The 26181-nt window shown below is 45.3% G+C and overlaps 1 protein-coding gene across 1 annotated transcript in view; it reads left to right on the top strand.

The window, feature by feature from the left end:
- Positions 1-26181, top strand: part of TNPO1 (transportin 1) — a 79741-nt gene that overhangs the window by 331 nt on the left and 53229 nt on the right. Inside the window, exon 2 of the mRNA XM_044276049.1 lies at positions 8166-8241. Within this exon, the coding sequence (XP_044131984.1) occupies positions 8166-8241 (76 nt within the window). The remainder of the gene's footprint in view (positions 1-8165; positions 8242-26181) is intronic.

A 26181-nucleotide genomic window follows, 5' to 3' on the forward strand; every position in this document is an offset into this window, starting at 1 on the left:
GCCGGGAGAAACCGGGCCCTAGAGAGCGCGGGCTGCGGCGTGGGAAGTGCGTGCTGAGGCCTGCCGTGCGGCCTCCCGGGGCCGCAGCCTTCCCGCCACACCCGGCCTAGGCCTCGCCGCCCGCCCGTTACTTCGCGGGGCCCTGTGTAGGCGCTACCTGTGGCACTATCGCCCCCAGGGTGCTCCCGGCTGGGGGTTGTAGTTGCCCAGCTGCTGGGGTACAATAGGATACCGGGTGAGATGGCGGACACCGACTGCTTATGGGACTTCAGTTCCTTGTTCGCCCTTGTTCACACTTGTCGGAGGAGTGGGTTTCTGCTACCGGTGGATTTATATGGGGGAAGTGATTGTCATCCCTGGGGGGCATCCTAAAAGTATGGGGGGGGGGGGGGTGCAGGACAGCACCCCCCCCCAGGTAGCAGGCGGCTGAGGCTATGCCTCCTGACCCCTCCATATGTCATCTGTGGCTCAGACATGTTGGCATTCAGCCTGCCTGATCCTTCCTGCTAAGCATGTCTAATCTATAAGGGTGGCCTATAGCGGTGGTGCCATGATTTGTCCTAGAAGAGCGCCCCCTGTGAGGCTGTGGAGGAACTTCTGGGGACACGTCAGGCACTGTTCACACCTTTATCTCTTCCCGAGATGATAGTGCAGGGGGCGGCATCAGAGGACGAGGGTCTGGTCTCCAGGTACAAAATGTCACTTTACAACTGCTTTCTGTGCCAGCACTCCAGCTGTGGAGAAACTACAACCCCCAACATGCTCTATTCACGTCTACAGGAGTTCTGACAAAAGCCAAGCAATTGTGCATGCTAGGAGTTGTAGTTTTACCATAGCTGTGGTGCCGGAGGTTGCTGATACTTGTTGGATCAAGCTGGAAAGGACATTTCTCTGGTATCCGACTGGAAAGGACACTTGGGATGGGCCTCATCTGTCACATCACCTGCTCTCTGGCTGCTTTCACACACGCGTCATGGATAGATCCGTTCAGATAATACAACCGCCTGCGTCTGTTCAGAACGGATCCGTTTGTATTATCTGTAACCTAGCCAGGACGGATCCGTTTTCTATTGTCCCAGACTGTGTCAGTGAAAACGGATCCGTCCCCATTGACTTACATTGTGTGCCAGGACGGATCCGCTTCGTTAGGCTACAAGTGGTGTCCGCCTCCAAAGCGAAATGGAGATGGAACAGAGGTAAACTGAGCGGATCCTTATCCATTCAGAATGCATTAGGGCAAAACTGATCCGTTTTGGAGCGCTTGTGAGAACCCTGAACGGATCTCTCAAACGGAAAGCCAAAACACCGGTGTGAAAGTAGCCGAACTGACCATACACCTGTTGCTTTTGAGTGGCTGACGGCAGCTAATGTCCTTTTCAGCTGAATGCTTGTTTTAGGTATAGTTGTAATGTTGCCCACTACTTTCTGCCCCGTTACAGGCGTCTCATGTGAGGAGGCTGTGTCTCGTGGTGCTTCGGGAAGCTGTCTTCAGATGAGACGGGCTGTGATGACCGGGCCAGTCATTCGCTGTGCTTCACATGGTAATGAAATGGAACCGCTGGATGTTTCTAGTCCAGATCTACGGTCCATGCTGGAGTGGGCAACACAGAAATGTCCATTGTCCACCCCAGGGGTGAGCGAATCGACTTCGGATGAAACATCCAAAGTCGATTCGCATGAAACCTCGTTCTAATACTGTACGGAGCAGGAAGTTAAGCTGATGAGCCGAAGTTATTGTCGTGTAATAACTTAATAAATTTGTACTGTAAAGAACCATTTCCCGAAGAAGGCACCACTTGGAACCGAACCTGAGTTTGGGAAATGGTTCTTTACAGTACAAATTAATTTATGAAGTTATTGCCCGAAGTCTCGCAAGACAATAACTTCGGCTCATCAGAGCCAATCCATTCTACTACTGTACGGATCTCCTGCTCCGTACAGTATTAGAACGAGGTTTCATGCAAATCGACTTTGGACGTTTCATCCAAAGTCGATTCGCTCATCCCTAGTCCACCCCGCTGGCGGTAAGTGTCTGACCTGCGTGACCTATAGAAGTATGATCTCTCCTGGTTTGGCCTTTGCTTCCCTCAACCAAGAGAATCCATTTCTCCCAGTCTTGGTGATGGTTTGGAGGGGGCACATGGACCCTCTGGACTCTTTGTGCCCATTAAAGGGAATGTGTCATTAGAAAATGACCTATTGTTTAAATCATGTTTTGATGTTTAACATATTTTTAAAGGAATTTTGATCTTTGTAATTTTCCATGTCAAGATCTATGTTTAAACAAAAGCCTTAAATCCAGCAGTTTTTTTTTCGCGCTGACCACTAAACCTAATAATTGGCGCCACTTCTTGCTCTTTACAGCAGTTATCTGCTTATCCGTCATTCTAGTCCTGCCTGTAATGATATCACCTCTGTGTATAGATAAGACAGTAGCTTATCTATAAGATAAGACAGGATCCATCTATTCTTTTCTTGTACAATGACCTCTGTACAGGTCAGACAGGAAACTATCCCATAGAAGTCAGTGAGGTCATCTCCTGTCCATTGTGTGTGTGTATGGCTCATGGGGCTGCCGTAAAGCAATTTTCTTAAAGGGGTTGTCTCTCTACATGAAAAATACCATTTGCAGAAGCGAAAGTTTAACACAAGGCACTTACTAATGTAATGTGATTGCCCATATTGCCTCCTTTACTGTCTGGATTAAATTTTTCCATGGTTATGACCACCTTGCAATCCAGCACAGGTGGTCGTGTTTGCATGCTATAGGAAAAAGCTCTGGCCTGTGTGCACTCCCGTGTGCCCAGCCGCCAGAAAGGTCTGCTAATTTTTCTATAGTGTGCGAGAACGGCAACCGGTTCTGGGTTGCTGGCTGGTCATAACCATGGAAACGAGCGATGTGTAATGTGATGGAAAAATGAATCCAGCCAGCAAAGGAGGCAATATGGACAGTCACAATACATTAGTAAGTGCCTTGTATTCACTTTCTCTACATGATAAATGCCATCTGCTGAAGTGACAGCCCCTTTAAAGGGTTTTGCCACCTCATTTGGACCTAATTAGCTGTCAGACACTAGCGATCTGCTAGTGTCTCTACCTAACCATGCTATTCTAAGACCTTTGTGTGCAGCCGTTACACTTATTGCTATGCAAATGAGCCTCTAGGTGCGATGGGGGTGTCTTCTCAGCACCTAGAGGCTCCGTCTACTCGCCCTGTATGCCGCCCCGCTTGTCCGTCAAGCCCGACCATGTCCTCTAGATTGCCAGCCTCCATCTCATCCAATCTAATCTAGAGGACATGGGCGCGCTTGACGGACGAGCGGGGCGGAATACAGGGTTTGTAGACTGAGCCTCTAGGTGCTGGAAAGACGCCCCCATCGCACCTAGAGGCTCATTTGCATAGCAATAAAAAAAATATATATTTTTTTTTTTTTAGTGTAACGGCTGCACACAAAGGTCTTAGAATAGTATGGTCTGACAGCTAATTAGGTCCAAATGAGGTGGTAGAAACCCTTTAAGAACAAATCGGGCAAGATGGCCGCCCCATAATCGTGTTCAGGAAACAGAATAAATTTGCAGTCAGAAAAAATAAAATAAAAATAGGATGTGTGTTGGGCTACATGCACACGAAAGTTTGTTTCCGTGTCCGTTCCTTTTTATTTTTAATTTTTTTTCTGGATAGGATGTGGACCCTTTCATTTCAATGGGTCCGCAAAAAATGCGGACTCTACACTGTGTGCTATCCACTTCATTATGTCTGTTCCGCAGCCCCAACCTGTCCTATTCTTGTCCGTTTTAGGCATTGTTACATGGATCCGCAAAAAAACAAAAACGGATAGGCTAAATGTATACGGTCGTGTGCGTGTAGCCTATGTGGTTTTAACTGGCAGATAACATTTTTGGCGGCACATATTATTTAAAGTGGTTTTCCAGGCTCCTCATACTGATGACCAGTCCTCTGGATATGTTATTAGTATCCGGTCAGTGAGGGTCTGACACCCCGCACCCCACCGATAAGCTGTACCCTGCTGCTGGTGCCGCCGCCGCCGGCAATGGTCCTAACACTCTGAATGGAACAGAAAGCACAGCTCCGTTCTTAGTGTAGTGGCCAAGCTAAGTACTGCAGCTCGGCTACTATTCCCATCAATGGAGCGGGCCCCACTACACTCTGTATGGAGCGTGCTCTGTCTGGTTCCAGAGGCTGCGGGGAACAGCTGAGCGGTGGGGCTGGGGGGTGTCAGACAACCACCGTTCAGATATTAATGACCTGTTCAGGAGCCTGGAAAACCCCTTTAATGGAGGCTGGTCTTGGTGACAGATCCCTTTTAAAGCAAGCTATTGGAAACATGACTTTTTGCTGTGCCACAGATGGCAGTGGGATGACGGTGAAGGAAGAAGCAATCCTAGGATTAGAAGGGAACGGCTCTGATCTGGGATGACTCCTGGTAATCCTCAGTGCCGTCCAGGCGCACACTGTGCCCCTCACTAACTCCTCTGCTAAGCTGCTCATACACCTAGAAGTGATTGGTGGCCCAACCATCAGCTATTGCATGTCACCGGAGAGCGCTCTCTACTCCTGGGAAAATATATTCCTACCACACGTCGCCTGCAAATTCACCTCTACTCCAGGCACGACGCCTTGTAGGGCTCGCCCTGCTGAATGTAATACCATTACCTTAGTGACCCACTGCCTCTTTCTGGAGAAAAATTTATTTATTTTTTTTTTTTTTTTTTTCAATCCATTGCCAACATATTCCGCAGCGCTTTACAATTCAGGGGTATAAGTACAAACAATCATAAATGGCGACAGACAAGTAATAATTAGAACAAGAGGAATGAGGGCCCTGCTAGCCAGAGCTGTCCTTTACAGCAACCACATAGGCCATAAGAGCTGACTTCATGACTTCTATAGGCATATAAAATCTGTCCTTCTAATCCTGCCTGTGATGATAATGAGATGACTGTAAAGTGATCTGTACAGACAACGCTGTGGGGCCTATTATGCTTAGTGGCCAGTGTCATTTTCTGGTGACACATTCTAATTAAGTAAGGTTCTGTCGGCAGAATGTGTCCTGTACCGGATTTTCAGGCCAACGCTGCTACACGTAAATGGGGAATACGGGAAAAGCTGGCTTAGGATTCATCAGTTGATGCTGTCCTTTTTACCCTACTTTCACAACTGCGGCACGGAGATCCCGCTGCCTGATCCAGTAGAGAATGCCAAGAATAGGCCGGACACAAACAGCGGTCTGCGGCAGTCTTTGTCCGGCCGATTCTCAGCATTTTGGTTGGATCTCGACCAGACTCCATTATACTTAGAGGACGTTTTACCAGGATACATGTATTGAAATAGTTATATTACCTTACGGTGCGGCCCCCAGTGATGTCTTTTCAGTTTTGTTTTTTTTTTCCAATGAACCCTCCCTTTTGTCCGCTGTGGTCCTCGTTTGTTTTGGCGCCTCATATGCTAATGAGGCGATTCGGTTCAACTAGGTGGGGACTTGAATTTGTCCTGGGCGCGGTTATCTTCTCCCTGGCTGCAAGCTTGTCCAATCAGAGCGCCCCGCTCTTAGCCAGGGAGAAGAAGCTCAAGTTCTTGCAGTAGAAGGAGCTGCGATTCTCGCAAGAATATACAACTATTTCAATACATGTATCCTGGTGAAAGGTCCTCTTTAATGGTGCCGCCGGGCTGCTTTCTGCCTGAATCCCTGCTGCAGATGTAAAAGTAGCCTTAGGCTGCCGGAAGTCTGGTCCGGTGGCAGCCCGGCAAACATGCCGAGAGGCGGCCGGTCAAAAACCGCAGCATGTTGTAGTTTTATTCCGGCTGCCTCTTGGCATGTTTGCTGTGCTGCTGCCGGAGCACCCACTATAGTTAATGGGGCGGCACGGTGGACTTGTGGTAGCATGGAACAGCCTGCCGGAAAAGGCTACTTACTGCGAGTGTGAGAGTAGCCTTAGGCCTCATTCACATTTCAGTGTTTGGTCAGTGATTTCAATCAGTGACTGAGCCAAAACCAGGACTGGAGCCTCCACAGACATAAGATATAAGGAAAAGATCTGCTCCTGTTTTGTGTTTAGAGCCGAACCTGGTTTTGGTTCACAATCACTTATGGCAGGGATTCTCAACCTGCGGCCCTCCAGCTGTTGTAAAACTACAACTCCCACCATGCCCTTCTGTAGGCTGAAAACTGTAGACTGTCCGGGAATGATGGGAGTTGTAGTTTTGCAACAGCTGGAGGGCCGCAGGTTGAGCATGCCTGACTTATGGAAATCACTGACCGAACACTGACAGTGTGAATGAGGCCATAGACTGATAAAGGTGCCGCAGCAACTCCATTCTCTTGGTGGTATGGGAGGTAAACCCTTTCCTATCTCGCACCCCTAGAGCATCCAGTGTATGTAGTTTTTCAGTAGCTGCCCGCATACTTCCATGTGCTGTCACTTGAGCACTCGTATCTGACGAAAGCTAATCCCCCCCCCCAATACACGTACGTGTGCATGTGTTCTCAATGGGGAGAGTGTAGTGAGCCATTGCCAGACCCGTCTGCTGGCATTTTATCATGAGAATAAGGGATTGGGTATTTTGAAATCCAACATGCCTGATCCTTAAAAATAAATAAAAAATAATAATAATCTGCTATTGGTCACTGGTGTGCAAGATAGAAGGCTGGCCGGCCCTGCAGCTGCCCTATACAAAGCCAGTAGAATATAATGATGGGTACGTTATTCTCCTTCAGGCGTTAACTAAGAGTCTACGGCTACAATATGTGAGGCCGGGGAGGACTCGTGGGTTCACCGTCATGGACCGTTCTGAACACCAGATCAGTCTTTATGGTTCCTTTTTAAAACCCTTCTAATAATGATTACGGGTGTCACCTTCATTCATAGGTAATTATTTTATAAAACCGCTTTATAGAGGAAAGGGAGGAGATGGCGGGGAGCAAGGCAGCACTTTTTTCAGTCTCAAGTTATTAATATAAGCAATCGTCAGGTGTAAAAATAGCCGCTGGTGAGGAATATACTTTACATATGTGGCATAGACTCTTATTTATAGTGCATTGGGAGTAAGCGCTCAAGGTTTCTTCTTGTGCAGGCTGCACTATACCAGACACGGGCATCCAGCAGCAAAGCGTACACCGTGAGGTAGACTTTTATTTTTTTTTAATACTATGGGAGCCTATGGGCAGTGGATGCCTCTGTACACCTATATTATGACATCCATTGGCGGTACAGTATATAACGGGGGCTCTCGCCGACAAGTACCTTTTGGCTGCTGCAGAGCGCAGCTTGAATAGAGCCTTAAAGGAAAACTCAAAGTTTGAACAAGTTTTGGGCAATGTAAAAAATATGCAGAAAAAGTCGTCGTTTTTATATTGAAGGGGTTGTCCGGGCGATAGATATTGATGACTTATCCTCAGGATCGGCAGGGGTCTGACACTCGGCACTCCCACCAGTCAGCTGTTTTGGGCAGCAGGGATGCTATAGTGCATGGAGCTGAAGCAGCAGGCTGCATTCAATGTGGAGTTTCCATTTGAGCTGAGCTGCAGTACCCAGTATGGCCAGTATGGCCACTACACGGCGTATAGAGCAGCCTTGCTTCAGGCTCCATACACTATAGTTTCCAATGCTGCAGCTGCCTGAAACAGCTGATTGGGGGAGGTCTAATGCTCAGCATCCCCACAATCTGATGCTGATAACCTATCCTGAGCATAGGTCATCAGTATCTATAGCCTAAACAACCCCTTTAAGCCTGTCCACTGTAATTAAAACTTCTGCCACAGCAGATGATTTGCTAAATGTGGATTCCAGACTCCTTGTAAGAAACTCGGGACAGAAGAGAGATGACTGGGTGCAGTTGTAGAAGAAATATTGCTCTGTGTGGGGTTTTCAGTCTCTGAATATGTAAGTCATTTTCTGTTCGCCAACAGCAAGCAGAGGTCTTTTAATGTTCATGTCTTCAAAACTGCCTGTATGTATAAAACTGCCCATGTGGACAAGCTGTGAAAACGAAGACGTTCCCAGCTCATTCTGCTGGTCAGTGGTGGTGCAAGAAGTTGGGCTCCACCAATCTAACATTGCTGGTCTAATACAAACGTTTTTGGAAATCTGTGTTTGTTTGTTTTTTTCCTTTTAATGCCGCGTTTGCCCTTAACTCTTTATTTCAGAAATTGGAGCAGCTTAACCAGTTTCCAGACTTCAATAATTATTTAATATTTGTTCTCACCAAGCTAAAATCTGAAGGTAAGGTCCTCTCTTATGGTTGAAATGCAGGACTCTGTTCATTGTGTGTGTGTGTGTGTGTATGTGTATATATATATATATATATATATATATATATATATATATATATATATATATATCTCAAAAATGATCTAGTGTAGTCCTTTTTTATTTTATTCAGTATTTGCATTCACCAAAGGCCCTTTCAATGAGAAGACTGAGTAAGCCCTGGGCCGCCTGATCCTTCCATCCCACGCCCTACTATACAAAGAGCTGCTGATGTGCATATTACCATGAGGGTATGTTCACATGGCAGAAAAATCCGAAGTGTATTTGCTGTGGGATCTGCAGCTGCCCCTCAGATTTCTGCCTCCTTTTTGCATCTATAGCTTCCACGATGCAGCTCTATGGCCGTATGAATGGTATCGCAGATTCCCATTGGACAATGGAGTGCCGATTTCATACAGTGGATCAAGAGGCGAGATCCACATGAAGTGTCTGCCATGTCAGCATACCCCGATAGTCTCACAGACTAGCTTCAGCTCTATTATCCTGGAATCTAAATAATTCTGTCCTCCTTAGAAAAATTTGGGAAAAGTTCAGTTTGAGTAAAATTGTTTTTGTACATGTGATTCTCCATTGCTATGGATCTAAAGCTTCACCTACAGCAGGCATCCTCAAACTGCGGCCCTCCTGCTTTTGTAAAACTACAACTCCCACAATGTCCTGCTATAGGCTGTTCGGGCATGCTGGAAGTTGTAGTTTTGCAACAGCTGGAGGGCTGCAGTTTGACGATGCCTGACCTACAGTAATAAGGCTAACAGTCATTTCATTTGCGATGGCCAGTTTAGTCTGTTTCGTTACTGGTGGGATCATTTGAACGAATCACCTCTTGTGTTTGACCAGCCACTTTGCAGCCAATCAAAAATCGTGTGTATTAGCGGCTTAAAGAGGACCTTTCATGGGTCCAGACATTATGAAATAAGGAGCAGGGAGCTAAGATCACTTACTAGCTTATCTGTGCGCCGCTCCGTTCCCCCGCTGTGCCCCTGTTGAATTCTCCCGCCTGGTATGCTAATGAATAGCATCGGTACAGGGAGGAGGAGACTGCCCTGTTTCTCAATGGGCGTCTCCTTCTCCCTGGCTGTAGCGCAGTCCAGTCAAAGCAGAGGGCGTCACGGCCAGGGAGAAGGTGATTTTATTTATTTTATTTTTTTCCTCCTCCGGGCCGTGGTGCGCTCTGCTGTGATTGGACTGCGCTACAGCCAGGGAGAAGGAGACTCCCATTGAGAAACAGGGCAGTCTCCGCCTCCCTGTACCGATGATATTCATTAGCATATCAGGCAGGAGAATTCAACAGGGGGCACAGCGGGGGAACAGAGCGCCGGACAGACACACTAGTAAGCACTCTTAGATCCCTGCTCTATATAACCTGCTACTTATTTCATAATGGCTTGACCCATGAAAGGTCCTCTTTAAAGGCTTTGTACACCTTTTGGGAGAATTTTTTTATTACATTGTACTTTGAGCTAAACTTTTCATAAAGATTAAAAAAAAAAAAAAAAAAGTTTTGAACCACTGTATTTGTGCAGCCTTGAGTTTCTCTAGTAGCAGGATCTGAATTTTCACTCTGTTCTGTCAGGCAGATCCGCTGACTACTCCTGATCTCTGACCTTATCTCACTGATAATAAATGTGGAAGTGTTTGACCTTTTTAGTAAATTAGAGATGAAGTTTATACACAAAGCTAAAAAAAAACTGTTTAACCTTTTGTGACAAAATTGAAAAAAAATAAAGATTTTTTGCCCAAAATGAGTAAAATGTAAAAAAATAAAATAAATAAATATGCCCCTGAAGGTGTACACAGCCTTTAACTGTGATCTGGTTATGATATCTCCTTGTCTGCAACCAGTGATTTTGGGCTTTAGGCCATTCCATGCCTCCAGACCGCAAAAAAATACTTTATTCATGTGAACTTAAAAAAAAAAAAAAAAAAATCTTTTTTTTTTTGTTTTGTTTCCTTTTTTTTTTTCATGAGTGCATGAGGAGACATACAGTACAGAGAGGAGGTGGGGATGTGGTAATGAGCAGCAGCACTTGTGTGCAGTCTCTATTACCAGAGTCTGTCCTGTCCGTCCTCTGTACTTCATGTCTCCTCATGAACTCCATTCCTACAGAGATTCAGCTGTGAAGACCATATTGAACTGTATTCAGGAATTGGGATCATAATTCCTGATAAGTAGAGATGAGTAGGATGAGGCAGTTCTTTAGCTCAGTGTTCTGAAGTAACTTGCCCTCCTGTGTGATTAGGAGCAGGTTTTGTGTGTACTTATAGGACACCGCCTGTTATTTTTCCCCTGAAGATTGCTCCCCAGAGAAAATAGGCAATTCTAAAAAAAAAAAAAAAAGTATTTGGGGAATATATTTTAAATAAAGTAATATTTTAATTTTCTTAATTCCTGGAGAACCCCTTTAAGGGCTTACCCCCATGATGTATATAGTCGAACAGTGGTAAACAAAAGGTAAAACAAAATGTTAAGGTTGTTAAACCACCACATGTACTAGTAATGTGGGCATTAAAGGGATTGTCAACTCTGTCACCATGTGATCAGCAGGGGTCCGGCGCCCTCTTCCCATCAGCTGTTCTACAGTTGCTGTGGTGCCATTACTACACTGCTCCCTCCATTGTGCAGGGCACCGAGTTGACCACTGTCCCATTCACTTTAGTGGTACCAGTTCTGCAGTAACCAGCTCCATCCACTGCATATTCGTTCTGGAGCTGCCGCAGAAGAGCCGATTGGCTTGGGTGATGGACCCCCACTGATCAGATTGTGATGACCTATCCTTAGGATAACCATCACTTGTAAAGGAGTGGGTGATCCCTTTAAGACCTATTCAGCATTTGCATTCTGTGCATTGTATTCGGTTTTATTTTTTATAGATTTGACATTCTCTATAGGGAATAAAACTCCAAAATAAGTGTTCAGTTTTTTTTTGTTTTTTTTTAAACTGCCACTAACAAAATTACATAAAAATGCTTGCGGAATGGAAATAACGTTAGTGGTTTCCATGGCTTTTGTAGTAAACAAAAACCGCAAGCGCAAAACTGTGTGTGTCGCGGTCCTTATGTCTGCACTTCAGCTCCGCTCTCCTGTTCATCATTTACGATGGAACCCCTGCGGGTTTTTGACAGCGTTCGCCTTGTTCGCATCCGGATTTGTCTACAAATAATATTCGTTTGCATACGGATTTCCGGTTCCGGCAGGAAATTCCGGCGTCGGAACTGCCTGATCCTCACAATGCAAGGGTGAAAGTACCCTATATGTGTCTATGTACCTCTGGAGTATCTACATATTTTTAGGTTTTATCCTCAGGTGATGCCTCAGCACTTTCCCTATGGAAATGCTTTGACAGCAACAATATCATCTGTTGAAAGGAAAGGGGGGGGGGGGGAGATATCTATGTATCTATCGTTATCTATTTTTTTTTTTTTTTTTTTAAGGACGGTGAGTTTCTCCTTTTAATATACTTAACTTGCCTCGGACATTATCCTTCCCGTGCTGCTATGGTATATAAGACCACTGATTTGGTCCCCGCTTAGTGTGAAAAAATAAGTGTTTTAAACTCCAGTAAAGTGGTATCGCTCCGGTTAGTGTGCGGGTTGTGGTGAGCCGTGCCCCCTCTATGCGATTGACCGACCCAGGGGCTTGATCCAAGGTGGGGAGGGGTCTCCTCCTCATAGCCTGCGCTTCTCAGCGGCCGCGTACGGCCATTCTAGCACAGCTGCCACCGACCTTGGAACACAAGGCGGTTGGTTTTTGTGCAGCCCATATTTCTATATGCTCCTGATGATTCCACAGTAGGGTGCAACGCGTCGAGCAGTACTGGGGGCTTAGATGCTAGTTTTGGGGAGATTGATTCGTGCTCATATCTTATATACTGCATGCAGTGAATTTTGAAAGTACCCTAGGGCCTCTTTTACATGGGCATGATGTTTTAGGGCCGGATAAGATGCGGGTGCGTTACGGGGAAATGCGTGATTTTTTTCAGCGTGAGTGCAAAACATTGTAATGTGTTTTGCACGCGCATGAGAAAAATCGGTATGTTTGGTACCCAGACTTCTTCACAGAAGTTTGGGTTAGGTGTTGTGTAGATTTTTATTATTTTTCCCTTATCACATGGTTATAAGGGAAAATAATAGCATTCTTAATACAGAATGCATAGTACAATAGGGATGGAGGGGTTAAAAAAATGTAACTCTCCTTAATCCACTTGTTCGCGCAGCCCGGCTTCTCTTCTGTCTTCATCTTTGCTGTGCAGTAGGAAAAGGACCTGTGGTGACGTCACTGCGCTCATCACATGATCCATTACCATGGTGATGGATCATTAATAATAATTTTTGATCCAGGTGCTGCTTAGAATATTTGTGGGACAATCCCTTTAAGGATAAATGGATAGCGAGCAAGGAGTGTACAAAATTGTCTAAATGCATCAGTGACTGTCAACTGCTTAAAGGGGTTGTCAAAAAATATTGTACAGTTTTCAAACCAGCACCTGGATCTAAATGTACAGTATCTCATAAGTGAGTACACCCCTCACGTGTGTGTGTTGTGCACTCAAAATAACTCCACACACAGCCTAATGTCTAAACTGCTGGCAACAAAAGTGGAAACTGACAAATTGTGCCCAATTAGCCATTTTTCCTGCCCGTTGTCATGTGACTCGTTAGTGTTACAAGGTCTCAGGTGTGAATGGGGAGCAGTGTGATAAATTTGGTGTTATCGCTCTCACACTCTCTCATACTGGTCACTGGAGGTTCAACATGGCACCTCATGGCAAAGAACTGTCCAAGGATCTGACAAAGAATTGTTGCTCTACATAAAGATGGCCGAGGCTATAAGAAGATTGCTAGCACCCTGAGACTGAGCTGCCGCACGGTGGCCCAGACCATACAGCAGTCTAAGGCTACTTTCACACTAGCGTTCGGGCGGATCCGTTCTGAACGGATCCGCCCATAATAATGCAGACGGAGGCTCCGTTCAGAACGGATCCGTCTGCATTATATTAGCTAAAAAAAGCTAAGTGTGAAAATAGCCTGGGACGGATCCGTCCAGACTTTCAATGTAAAGTCAATGGGGGACGGATCCGCTTGAAGATTGAGCCACATTGTGGCATCTTCAAACGGATCCGTCCCCATTGACTTACATTGTAAGTCTGGACGGATCCGCACGCCTCCGCACGGCCAGGCGGACACCCGAACGCTGCAAGCAGCGTTCAGCTGTCCGCCTGTCCGTGCGGAGGCGAGCGGAGCGGAGGCTGAACGCCGCCAGACTGATGCAGTCTGAGCGGATCCGCCTCCATTCAGACTGCATCAGGGCTGGACGGCTGCGTTCGGGTCCGCTCGTGAGCTCCTTCAAACGGAGCTCACGAACGGAAACCCGAACGCTAGTGTGAAAGCAGCCTTACAAGACAGGTTCCACATGCCCCTTAAACATGCCAGCTTGATATAAATTTAGCAGAACAATTGGAGCAGTGAATGGGGAGATCTCTGGATCCATGTGCGGTACATGGCTGGTTGTAGCGTTATAAGACATTGTCATGTACTATATGATGTCTGATTTTAATTTTTTACATTAAAGAGGACCTTATGATGACATTTTATTAAGGGAGATATATACCTGTTCTTGCGAGGTACCCACTGCTGATGCTGCCACACTGCTTTATTTTTTTTTTTTATTATAATATTTTATTTTTTTAAATATGCCTCCTTTGCCCCGCTGAATTTCTCCTGCTCAGTATGCTAATACTGAGCATCGGAGCAATGAGGAGTCGTCTTTCTCTGTGGGTGTCTCCTTCTCCCCTGGCTGTGACGCGCTACAGCCAGGGGAGAAGGAGATGCCCACAGAGAGAGACTCGGTCTCCTCCTCATTGCTCCGATGCTCAGTATTAGCATACTGAGCAGGAGAAATTCAAGCAGGGTGGCAGCATCAGTCTGCAAGTACAGGTATATATCTCCCTTAATAAAATTGTATGAAAGGTCCTCTTTAATCATGTGATATCCCCTTTTAACACATCTTGCTTAATGGAGTCATCTGAGACTCGTTGCTAAGAGGTCCTTTTGTCAACCCATTTATGGATTTGTCAGGCAGCAGGTTCCTAGTGACCAGATGTTCTCATATTACTGCTAAATACTTGTTTTTAGCCTTACAAATGTAAGAAGATCTTTTTTAGAAATGGTGAGGTGTAAAGTGGCGTATTTACACTGCCATTCATGAATACAGTTGCCTCTTGATACGTTCCCCTCCTCCCCTGATAAATGTACATTAAGAGTGGATTATGGTTATTTTACAGTATTATATAAAAAGGTTGCAAAGTAAGAATGCTTTTAAATATAGAAATGTTAAGTTTTATCAATGAACAAAATGCACAGTGAATAAACAAATGAGAAATCTAAATCCGATCCTTATTTGCTGTAACCTCCCCTTTTCTTCAGACCGGCATCAATTCTTTTAGGTATACTTGTGCACCGTTTTTGAAGGAATTTGGCAGGGAGATTGCTCCAAACATCTTGAGAATGTGGATGTAGGCTTGCTCAAATCCTTCTGTCTCATGTAAACCCAGACAGACTGGATGGTAAGGAGATCAAGGCTCTTCTCTATCCTGAAGATAGTTCTTTGTGACAACTGGCTATATGCTTTTGAGTTGTTGTCCTGCCGCAGAATAAGTTTGGAGCCAATCGGACGCCTACATGATGGAAAACTGCCTGTTTTTCTCAGCATCAAGGACACCATTAATCCTGACCAAATCTCTTAACTCCATTTGCTGAAGTAGTTTCAAGCTTGCAAGGAGCCTTCACCACGCTTCCCTGTTGCCTACAGACGCTCATTGTACCACCTTTCAGCAAACCAACTGTTAGACAGATATTCCAAGCTTTGACCCATCAGCCCAAAGCACCGGTTGCCATCTGCACCCTAGTTCCTTTGTTTTCATGCTTAGTTGAGTCACTTGGCTTTGGCCTTGTTTCAACGTCGAAGGCATGGCTTTTTGGCCGCATCTCTTCCATGATAACCCTTTCTAGCTAGACTTCTCCGAACAGTAGATGGGTACCTGGGTTCCACTGGTGTAAGCCACCTCTGACCTGATGGCACTGCTGCACATCAATGGAAAGTATGTAACAGAAGGCAGGGCTGGAGATGGCAAATCGAGTTGGGGATTTGGTCAGGATTAATGGTGTCCTCGATGTGCAGGCTCATACTTATGCATAGAAGCTTTTGCACAATGCATAATTTTTCCCCTCGGATATTGCTATAGCAACAAAAGAGTAATGGCTTTTGGAAGCTTTTGATACATAAATTGGAATAGCTGGAAGTCTTGTTTATAGTCGTTCCTATACAGCAGGGGTGGCCAACCTTACTGACGCACAGAGCCAGAAAAGAAAACGTATGACTGCCAGGAGCCACAATCTATACATTTACACAAATATGCGCGCACACAACAGTATTGCTGCAATTGAGTTTTCAAACATTTAAAAGTATAAACTACCACTTTTCCTACCTGTAATGTAGACGGCTTTAGTGAGACTTCTGGCAATCTTTGTTTTTCACAATGTGTTTCAAATCTGGCTTGTATTCAGTCCGCCTCATGCTTAGATGACCGCCTATGCACAGATGACACCCTCATGCTCGAATGACCCTTTCACCCTGGGGGTGATTTGAAATAGCTGAGTTGTGAGCATGGGGTGTCTTTTGTGGGCACTGGGGGGGGGGGGGGGGGGCTTATTTTGTAGGTCTGATGAGGATTTGGGGGTCTTATCTGAGGTGGCTCCCCCCCCCCCCCCAAATACTTAAAAAATAAAATAAAAATTGTACCCGCCTCACAGTAGTATTGCCCTTATTGTACAACCTTCACAGTAGTTTTGTATAGCTGTGTGCCCCCTCACAGTTGTAATGCCCACTGTGCCCCCTTCATTGTAGTAATGCTCTGTCTCTGTGCCCCCTCCATACTAATAGTCCTGAGTGCCCCTCTGTATTAAAAACAAAAACACAGTAACTGCTCACCTTGTCCCGTTCCTGAAGCTCACAGTCCTCTATTCCCTGCAGGCACAGATCGCTCTGCAGCACTGTGTGGGCGGGGCTTATGCAGATGCCCGGGCTACAGGCTCTGCCCACACAGGCCAGCAGTGCGATCCGTGGCTGCAGGCTAAATGGTGGAGCAGGGAGAAGTCTATCAGTGCTTCTATCTGTATTGATGGAAGCGCTCATTGCTTTTGTGTTCAGGCACCCAGGGCGGACCGCACCCCCCCCCCCCCCCCTCCTTAGCACGCCACTGGAGAGCGCTGCTGAGACAAGTGCAAAGTAGAGGAATAGCTGGCCTGCTCCCCTGCCAGCCGCATATGTAGATAGGAGAGTAAGAGCTGGCCGGACCGCTCCCCTGCGGGTTGGCCACCCCTGCTATACAGCTATGTTTCTTACCATCTAGCCTTTGAATATTTATGCATGTTACATGTAACTCATTGACAGGTGCCGTTCAAGGGAAATCTGCTATTGAGTGTCCTGTATAGATACAGAAGTGGGTGAACCATGTGCAAGTAATTTTGAAATAGGCTAATTTCACACAAGTGTTCAGTCGGGGAAGCGGGCGGAGGAGCTGGAGCTCTTTCCCTATAGCTGCTACAGCTTCTAACAGAAAAATATGCCCGCTGGCAGTTAAAGATTTAAACTGAGCATCCGCGACCAACTCAGTGAGGTGGATGGTGAAATAGGAAAAGAACAAGCACAGCAGGTGGCGCTATACAGATACTTTTTGAGTTGCTCAATGGCTGCACAAAATTTTTGATTGCATGCAATTACAAAAGTGTTAAAATCCAGGTGTTCGTTTCAGTAATGTAGAATAGTTTTCGGGGCACAATCCTAAACGGTCCATAAATACAGCAGGATTGTGAAATGATTCAGGTAACAGATGTGTTACCATGCGCATCTTCATGGTCCACAAACCGGAATTATAAAATAAGAAATCGTATTATACCCGGATACCAATAACCTTATATTTAAAGAGTAATGTTTATTTAAGTTGCTTAAAAATGTGTTTTTGGCCAAACGCATGGCCCAAGCAGAGCCTAAGTGGCACAATTGACTTAATTGTTGTGAGGAGACTTATAGGCAAGGGTTTGACAAATTTCCTTGGAATCTAGGAGCCAGCTAAAGTTAGGAGCATTTATTTTTTGTCTTATTTTCAGCTACAAAAATAACACCTCTTAGATTAACATATAAAGAAGTCTAAAACCAAACAACATGGGCGTTGTTTATTATCAGTGTACTGTGACGTCACTGTGTGTATAATCCCTGCGCCGTGACGTCACCGTGTGTGTAATCCCTGCGCCGTGACGTCACTGTGTGTGTGTAATCCCTGCGCTGCAGCTGACAGAACTGAGATCCCTTCCCCAGGATGCTTGGTTCTGGCTCATCATTCATCTCATAGTTCTTCTCTTGTAAACTTATTTTGTGACTAGATGAAACTGAAGCAGCGCTGGGTTTGAAGAGAAATGTCACTCATTGCCGCCTGTATCTGCTGTCACTGCGGGATCACTGCCCTTCTGTTGTCCCGGGGAATAATGGAGTTGCGGTTGTCTGAGTCTCCTGGGCCGTCCTTGTGCTTCCTCCGCTGTGGACTCGCACTGAGTCCAGGCCGGGATTTGGTTCCAGCTCTTGCCGGATCTACATCCCATGCTGTGATGGGGAGGGGTTGGGGCTGCGGTCCTGTTTGTCGGAGGGATTTTGGAGTCCTGTGAGTGCGTTAAGTCTTATGCACACGTCCGTGGAACACGGGCCGTGTGATACCGGCCTGGATTGGTTGCCATGACGCCGTGCGCTCCTGCACTCAGAAGTGCAGGCCAGTATCACGCAGTCCATGTTCCACGGCGTGTGCATGAGGCTTTACGGTGATGAGACGCTGGAAGAGTATTCGTACAGGAAAACGGAAACCCCACCGTAGTCACCTGCGCTGCTCCCGGGACATGTGGCAGGTGAGCGCTGACACTTACATGTCATGTGTCACTCCGCGGCCAGCTGACACTGACCGTCAGCGGGGAGAGGGAGTGATGTCACTCGGCTTAACCCTCCAGTGGCTGCGCCTGGCTGCTGGTGTGCTGGGCCTATTTTCAAGCAGGGGCAAATACCCAGGAGCCAGGACAAAATTCCTGATCGACCTGGCGCCTGGGATTTGTCGAGCCCTGTTAGGCCATACAGGCTCCTGGGAAATATGGGAAGAAAGTGATGGAAATGAGCGCTTAACAAGCTCTGCCTCTGATGCCACCAGTTGTTAGGCAGCTATCATATGTCAATGTTCTACCCTTTAAACATGCCTTGAGACATGACTCGTATATTAAATAAGCCAGCACCTCATCTGCAGACAGCTGTTTCGGGACCTATAAATCAATGTTCGACCCTTTAAATATTTCGCTGAAATTCCCTAAAACGGCTGTCTGCAGATGAGGTGCTGGCTTATTTAATATACGAGTCATTTCTCAAGGCCTGTTTAAAGGGGTAGAACACTGACATATAGGATAGCTGCCTTACATCTGGTGGCATCAGAGGCAGAACTTATGAGCTCATTTGCATCCTTTTGTTCCCTTTTTTGTGGATCGCACACTGCACCATTCATGTCTTTGGGGCCATATACTATTTGTAATAAAAAAAAAAATATTTTTTTGCAGATCCCTATGGCTTTTCTGCAAGTTAAAGAACATGTCCATATTTTGCAGATCTGTTTGCAGAGTGTATGAAGCCTTATACAAAGGTGTAAGATGCATTGCTGCAGGTTTAGGGCTCACGCACACAAACGTATTTTCTTTTCGTGTCCTTTCCGTTTTTATTGTGGAACGTACGCAGAACAATTCATTCCGATGGGTCTGCAAAAAAAAAGTTAATCCGTGTGCATTCAGTTTCCATATGTCCGTTTCGCAAAACGATAGAACATGTCTGATTATTGTCCGCATTACAGACAAGGATGGGGCTGTTCTGTTAGGGGCCAGCTGTTCCGTTCTTCAAAATACGGAATGCACACGTCATCCGTATTTTTTGCAGACAGCATAATGCATATGGGCGTGTGCATGAGCCCTTACATAGAGCACACCTTAGTAGAGATGTTGTAGGTGCTGTTTGGTTGGAAGCCTCTGCGGGAGCTCTGCCAAAAGCTGCTCGTGACCAGCTGTAGCAGCCTCTGTATATTGCTATACAGCAGGTCCATGCAGGAACCACATATTTAATGCCAAGAGGAACAGGGAGGCGTTTTGCCAAGGCTTGGGAGTGTGTACTCCCTAATCTTTTCCCCAACTCTGCTTGTTTGACTTGGTATAAAAACCTGAATCCAGCAATGTCTGTGATCCTCACTGTAGATGCAGGGTTATCAGTAGAGCTCTGATCTGCCCCCACACAATAGGCAGGGCTGAGCGCGGCCCCTTTCAATAGAGCCTATTGTGCTTCTCTCCACTGTTCAAGCCTTTTTGGTGTCGAACGTTTTTCTGATTTGGGTTTTCTCTTTCTGTGACGTTCTTCAGCCTTTGTAGACTGAAGAATAAAAGCGGTTTGACAATGACCGGTCTTTAATTGCCACAGTGTCCAAGCATTTTTTTGGGAATGCCCTCTGTAGGGTTAGTGTGTTGCCATAAAGGTTCCCTTTGATTTACCCATGTATATTTTACGTGTGTGCACCAGGTTTAAAAAGCAGTATAAAGCCTCATGCACACGACTGTGCCCGTATTGCGGTCCGCAAACCATTAAATACTGCCATTTACTGTGTGCACTCCTCATTTTTCTGGCTGGCCTGAACGTTTAGGAAGATGGTGGTGTGATAGACGAGCTCCGCTGCCTCACTATAATCAAGAGCCCAGGGATTGTGTCTCACGGGGAAGAAACTACCCCCCCTCACCCTTCACATAAGGGACACTAAAGCCACTTTCTCCAATATAGATTAGTGGCGCCATGTGCGTGACTGGAATGATCCCCCTGGGGACCCCACAGAGCTGTCACAGTCCTCAGAAATGATGGGGAAACCATAAATTGGGAGCAATTGTCAGATCAAGTGGAAGATGGGGAGGAAGGGGTGCCGCAATCCTCCATCATGCTTCATCAAACTACAACTACTCCCCACTAAAGAAGACTTTAAGGCCTTAATTGCAGAAGTGAGAAGCTCTTGTAAATCAGCAATATCCTCCTTACGCCAAGATCTCAAACATGTCAGCCCGCATCAATTCTATTGAAAATGAGCATGATGCCCGCAGATATATCACTCATCTACAATCTGTTATAACCCGTTATACTATATATTTATTTCTCGTCTTGTCCTGTCTTAGTCTCTTATTTTTCTTAGTGCTTTTTGTATACGCTTGTTATCTACTAATTTCCATTTGTGGACTAAGCAATACGTTCTCCTAGAATACCATGCCTGTTAGAATGGTATTGGTAACATACTGGTAACATACTGGTCATCAAAATGGATTTCTTGCCTTAGTTTTATATAGGTTTCTTTCAACACTGTTGTGATTGCATATGTTTATGGCCCAATGTTCTTCCCTAGAATGTATTTGTTCAACATTCTTGTTCTCATACAAAAATGACAATACTCTAGTATGCTTATTTTTTTGCATTAATAAAAAGACAATTATATAAAAAAAAATGACTTGTCTGCAATGACTTGCAGACCTATAGAAGTGAATGGCTGTGTGCAAAACACAAAATGTGGATCAGACACGGATACAAAATAGTTGTGCATAGAGCCTTAAAGGGAGTCTCTCCAATATGTCACCCTCTGCGCTGCTTACGTAATGCTGTAGCACAAATAAAGATGATTTTATTTGTACCTTTTTTGTTCTTTTCTTTTGATGTTCGTAAACGGCACCAACGTTGTTCTAATGATATGCAAATGAGGGCTCGCAAGTGCCTAGGGGCGACGTTCGGGCAGTAAGTGCCTTCTGTGTGCATTGTCCATGTTGCGGCATATGGCAGTAGGTTAATATGTCCACATGTGACCTGTGGTAACCAGATCCGCACATAAGTCAGTTGTGTCCAATGGTCTCTGAGTCCACAGTCGTGTCAAAGTAGTGTGTGCCCTGCGTTTCGCTTGCCAGTCTTGGAAAAGAGCCACTGTAGTAAAATGTACCAAATGAAGAGGCGCGGTAAGAGGTACATTTATGTAGATCAGAGGTTACATGTGTTCATGTATGGTGAGATCAGGGCAGAGATGTGAGGAGGGGATGGATTGTGATGGCCTTGTATGTTGAACAGAATTTGTGTGCCATTGAAGAGCCGGAGATGAGCTTTTTGTAGGACAGGACATAAAGGTTATCCACAAGTAGTGGATATGTGAGACTAGAGAAAGCATGGAGCCATTGACTGTGGTTGATATGCCTGGTTTAGCACTCTGCAGCGGATTTCATCACAAGCAACTGCCTTTTTGCACCATGGAATCCACTATTTGTAGCTATTCATTGACTTCAATGGAAAAAAATGTCACCATTTGACATGGTGGGGTTTTTCTTCCACCTCTAAATTGAGATTTGGGGACGTTAGAAGGCTTAGAAGTTTAGAAGCAAATCTTGAAAATCAAAGTTTCCAAAACCTACTTTTTAAGGACCAGTTCAGGTCTGACGTCACTTTGTGAGGCTTACATAATAGAAACCACCCAAAAATGACCCCATTTTAGAAACTACACCCCTTAAGGTATTTAAAACTGACTTTACAAACTTTGTTAACCCTTTGTGTTCCACAAGCATTAAAGGAAAATTGAGAATTTCAGTTTTTGGCAGATTTTCCATTTTAATCCAGTAACATAGCAAGGGTTAACAGCCAAACAAAACTCTATTTATTGCCCTGATTCAGTAGATTACAGAAACACCCAATTTGTGATCGTAAACTGCTGTACGGGCACACCTCAGAAGGAAAGGAACGCCGTATGGTTTTTGGAGGGCCATGTCCCATTTGAAGCTCCCCTGATGAAGCCCTAGAGTAGTAACTCCAAATAATGACCCCATTTTGGAAACTACGGGATAAGGTGGCAGTTTTGTTGGTACTATTTTAGGGTACGTATGATTTTTGGTTGCTCTATATTACACTTTTTGTTAAAGGTAACAAAAAATAGCTGTTTTGGCACATTTTTATTTTTTTGTCATTTTACAATGTTCATCTGACAGGTTAGATCATGTGGTATTTTTTATAGAGCAGGTTGTTGCGGACGCGAAAATACCAAATATGACAAAAAAAATTTGGGTAGTTTCAGTTTTTCATAATAAAGCACTTTTGAAAAGTTTATTTTTGTCTCCATATTCTGAAAGGTGTGTGTGTGTGTGTTTGTTTTTTTTTGTTTTTTTTTAAATCAGTTGGTATTACACTTTTTGTGATGTAAGGTGACAATTTTTTTTTTTTTTTTTTTGGTGTTCACCTGAGGGGTTAAATCATGTGATATTTTTATACAGCAGGTTGTTTATGGACGTGGCATATGTCAACTTTTTTATTAAAGTTTTACACAATAACAGTATTTTTAAAACAAATGAAAAAAATTCATGTTTTGGGCTCCATTCAGACGTCCGCATCCGTTCTGCAATATCGGGAACTGGTGCAGACCCATTCATTCTCAATGGGGCAGAACAGGATGCGGAGAGCACATTATGTGCTCTCTGCATCCGCATTTTCTGGAGCGCGGCCCCGCAAAATCATGTGATATTTTTATACAGCAGATAGTTACGGACATGGCAATACCGAATGTCTACTTTTTAGTGTCTCCATAGTCTTGAGAGCCTTGGTTTTATTTTTGGGGCGATTGTTTTAGGTAGGGGCTCAGTTTTGGTGAGGTGACTGTTAAATTGGTACTATTTTGGAGGGCATAAGCCTTTTTGATCGTTTGGTGTTGCACTTTGTGATGTAAGGTGACACAATTTTATTTTTATTTTTTAGCCAAGTTTTAGGCCTCATGCACATGGCCGTTGTTTTGGTTGGCATCCAAACCGTAGTTTTGGCGGCTCGGATGCGGACCCATTCACTATTCACTTCAATGGGGCCGCATCTGTTGCTCCGTTCCATGGTCCATAAAAAAAAATAACCTGTCCTATTGTCCGCATTTTGTGGACAAGAATAGGCAGTTGTATTAAAGGCTGTCACGTGGACGCCATCCGTGTTTTGTGGATCCTCGATTTGCAGACCGCAAAACGCACAACTGTCTTGTGCATAAGGCCTTAATTTCACTTTTTTTACAGTGTTCACTTGAGGGGTTAGGTCATGTGATATTTTTATAGAGCCGGTATATATGAACGCGGCGATATATAATATGTCTACTTTTCCTTTGTACAATTTTTTTTATTTTTTTGGGGAAAGGACGCTTTTTTTTTTTTTTTTTTTTTTTTTTTTTTTAACACTTAAATTTTTTATTATAAATAAACCAAAACCCTTTTGTCTCCATTTTACTTTTTATATTTGTCCCACTGTGTGACTATCTTTTCAGGGTTTGATCCCTGTTTCAATTCAGTACAACACATTCTGTATTGTACAGAACTGAACTGTCAGAATCTCACACAGCGAGATGCTGACAGTTGTGTGAGATGCTGACAGTTGCCTAGGAGACCCAGCACTCAGGCGGGATCTCCTGGGCTTCCGGAGCTGGCAGGCTCAGATTCCTGTGTAAGGCATCGGGGCTGCCATGGCAATCGGCGCTGCACGTGAAGGGGTTAATCCACCGGCATCACTGCACACACCGATGCCGGCGGATGCAGCAGGGGCCTGGCTATCAGTAACAGCTGGGCCCGTGCTGCGGATCAGGTGGGTGCAGCTCCTGCACTCACCCGATCCGATCACATACATGCACGTGAGGATGAGGCAAGGAGCCACATTCGCTCACGTACATGTCTGTGATAATGTGGGAAGGGGTTAAATGGGCATGATGTTTAGAGTCTATCATAGGTGGACTGGCAGGGAAATTTCCCGGTGGGTATATGCCCAGAAGGCCACCCAAGCCCCCCTCTTGACCGCCAGTCAGGTACATATAGATCTGGCTCTCGGCATTCATTAATGTAGGAGCAACTGCACCTATTCAGGTCTCTCCTGAATTCAACTGTATTGCCGTACTTGGGACGATAATTCATTTTCATATTGTGGTGCAGACTGCAGTATTTTGTGCTGCACAGTGGTATTTAGTTCTGCTGGGGCAGAATTTTGTGCTGCACTGTGGTATTTAGTTCTGCTGGGGCGGTATAGTGTGCTGCACTGTGGTGTTTGGTTCTGCTGCGGCGGTATTTTGTGCTGCACTGTGGTATTTAGTTCTGCTGGGGCGGTATAGTGTGCTGCACTGTGGTGTTTGGTTCTGCTGCGGCGGTATATTGTGCTGCACTGTGGTATTTAGTTCTGCTGGGGCGGTATAGTGTGCTGCACTGTGGTGTTTGGTTCTGCTGCGGCGGTATATTGTGCTGCACTGTGGTATTTAGTTCTGCTGGGGCGGTATAGTGTGCTGCACTGTGGTGTTTGGTTCTGCTGCGGCGGTATATTGTGCTGCACTGTGGTATTTAGTTCTGCTGGGGCGGTATAGTGTGCTGCACTGTGGTGTTTGGTTCTGCTGCGGCGGTATATTGTGCTGCACTGTGGTATTTAGTTCTGCTGGGGCGGTATAGTGTGCTGCACTGTGGTGTTTGGTTCTGCTGCGGCGGTATATTGTGCTGCACTGTGGTATTTAGTTCTGCTGGGGCGGTATAGTGTGCTGCACTGTGGTGTTTGGTTCTGCTGCGGCGGTATATTGTGCTGCACTGTGGTATTTAGTTCTGCTGGGGCGGTATAGTGTGCTGCACTGTGGTGTTTGGTTCTGCTGCGGCGGTATATTGTGCTGCACTGTGGTATTTAGTTCTGCTGGGGCGGTATAGTGTGCTGCACTGTAGTATTTGGTTCTGCTGCGGCGGTATATTGTGCTGCACTGTGGTATTTAGTTCTGCTGGGGCGGTATAGTGTGCTGCACTGTGGTGTTTGGTTCTGCTGCGGCGGTATATTGTGCTGCACTGTGGTATTTAGTTCTGCTGGGGCGGTATAGTGTGCTGCACTGTGGTGTTTGGTTCTGCTGCGGCGGTATTTTGTGTTGCTGTCCTTGCCTACTTCTATTGTCCTGCCTTGGCCGTTAATACATTTGTTTTGGGAGGTTATTTGGGTATACTTGGCAGAAAATTTCAGCGATTTTTGTTCAAAAATCTGCTTTTGACTAGAAGAGTTCTCATATAACTAAATAAGATTCACCATCTGTGACAGCAAGGGTAGGATTGGTGACAAAAGAAGCTGTAATTGAAAAGATCTGTAGAATCTGAGATGAGAGCTGCAAGCCTCCTGAGGTAGGCGGCTAGGAAAACACTATCTGCCTCATGGATCTCACCTTTTTTCTTCCTCTTTCTACATGGAATATTATATAGGAGAACTATTTTAGTCAATATTATTTTTTATTTTTTTCTATTAAATTCTGACGCATCTGTGCATTCTAATGTTCCTATCTTATTCCTCTTTGAAATCTCTAAATAGACAGCTGGTTACCATTTTCCTTTTAAGGCCTCATGCACACGACCTGTCTGGTCCGCATCCGAGCCGCAGTTTTTGTTGCGCTGGTGCGGACCCATTCACTTAAATAGGGCCGCAAAAGATTAACACCTTACCACAGGATTGGTAATACATGGTATGATGGCTTGGACCCCCACTGATCATGAGAAATCTGGTCCCATTCAGTTCTCTGGGATGCAGAGGTAGCAGATCTGTGCTCTACAGTCCCATAGACTGTGAATGGAATGGTGGTCCCACATGCACCCAATTGGTCCATTCAAACAGCCACATTCATAGGACGCTCAAAAATCCTATTAACAGTTGGACTCGCTATCGCCTCTCATGAGGATGTGTTAAATCTTGTTCCTGGTCCCAACCGCTTTGAAGGGGTTTCCTGGGAATTAAGAAAATGA

This window comes from Bufo gargarizans, chromosome 1 (assembly GCF_014858855.1).
Source record: "Bufo gargarizans isolate SCDJY-AF-19 chromosome 1, ASM1485885v1, whole genome shotgun sequence".
Lineage (NCBI taxonomy): Eukaryota > Metazoa > Chordata > Amphibia > Anura > Bufonidae > Bufo > Bufo gargarizans.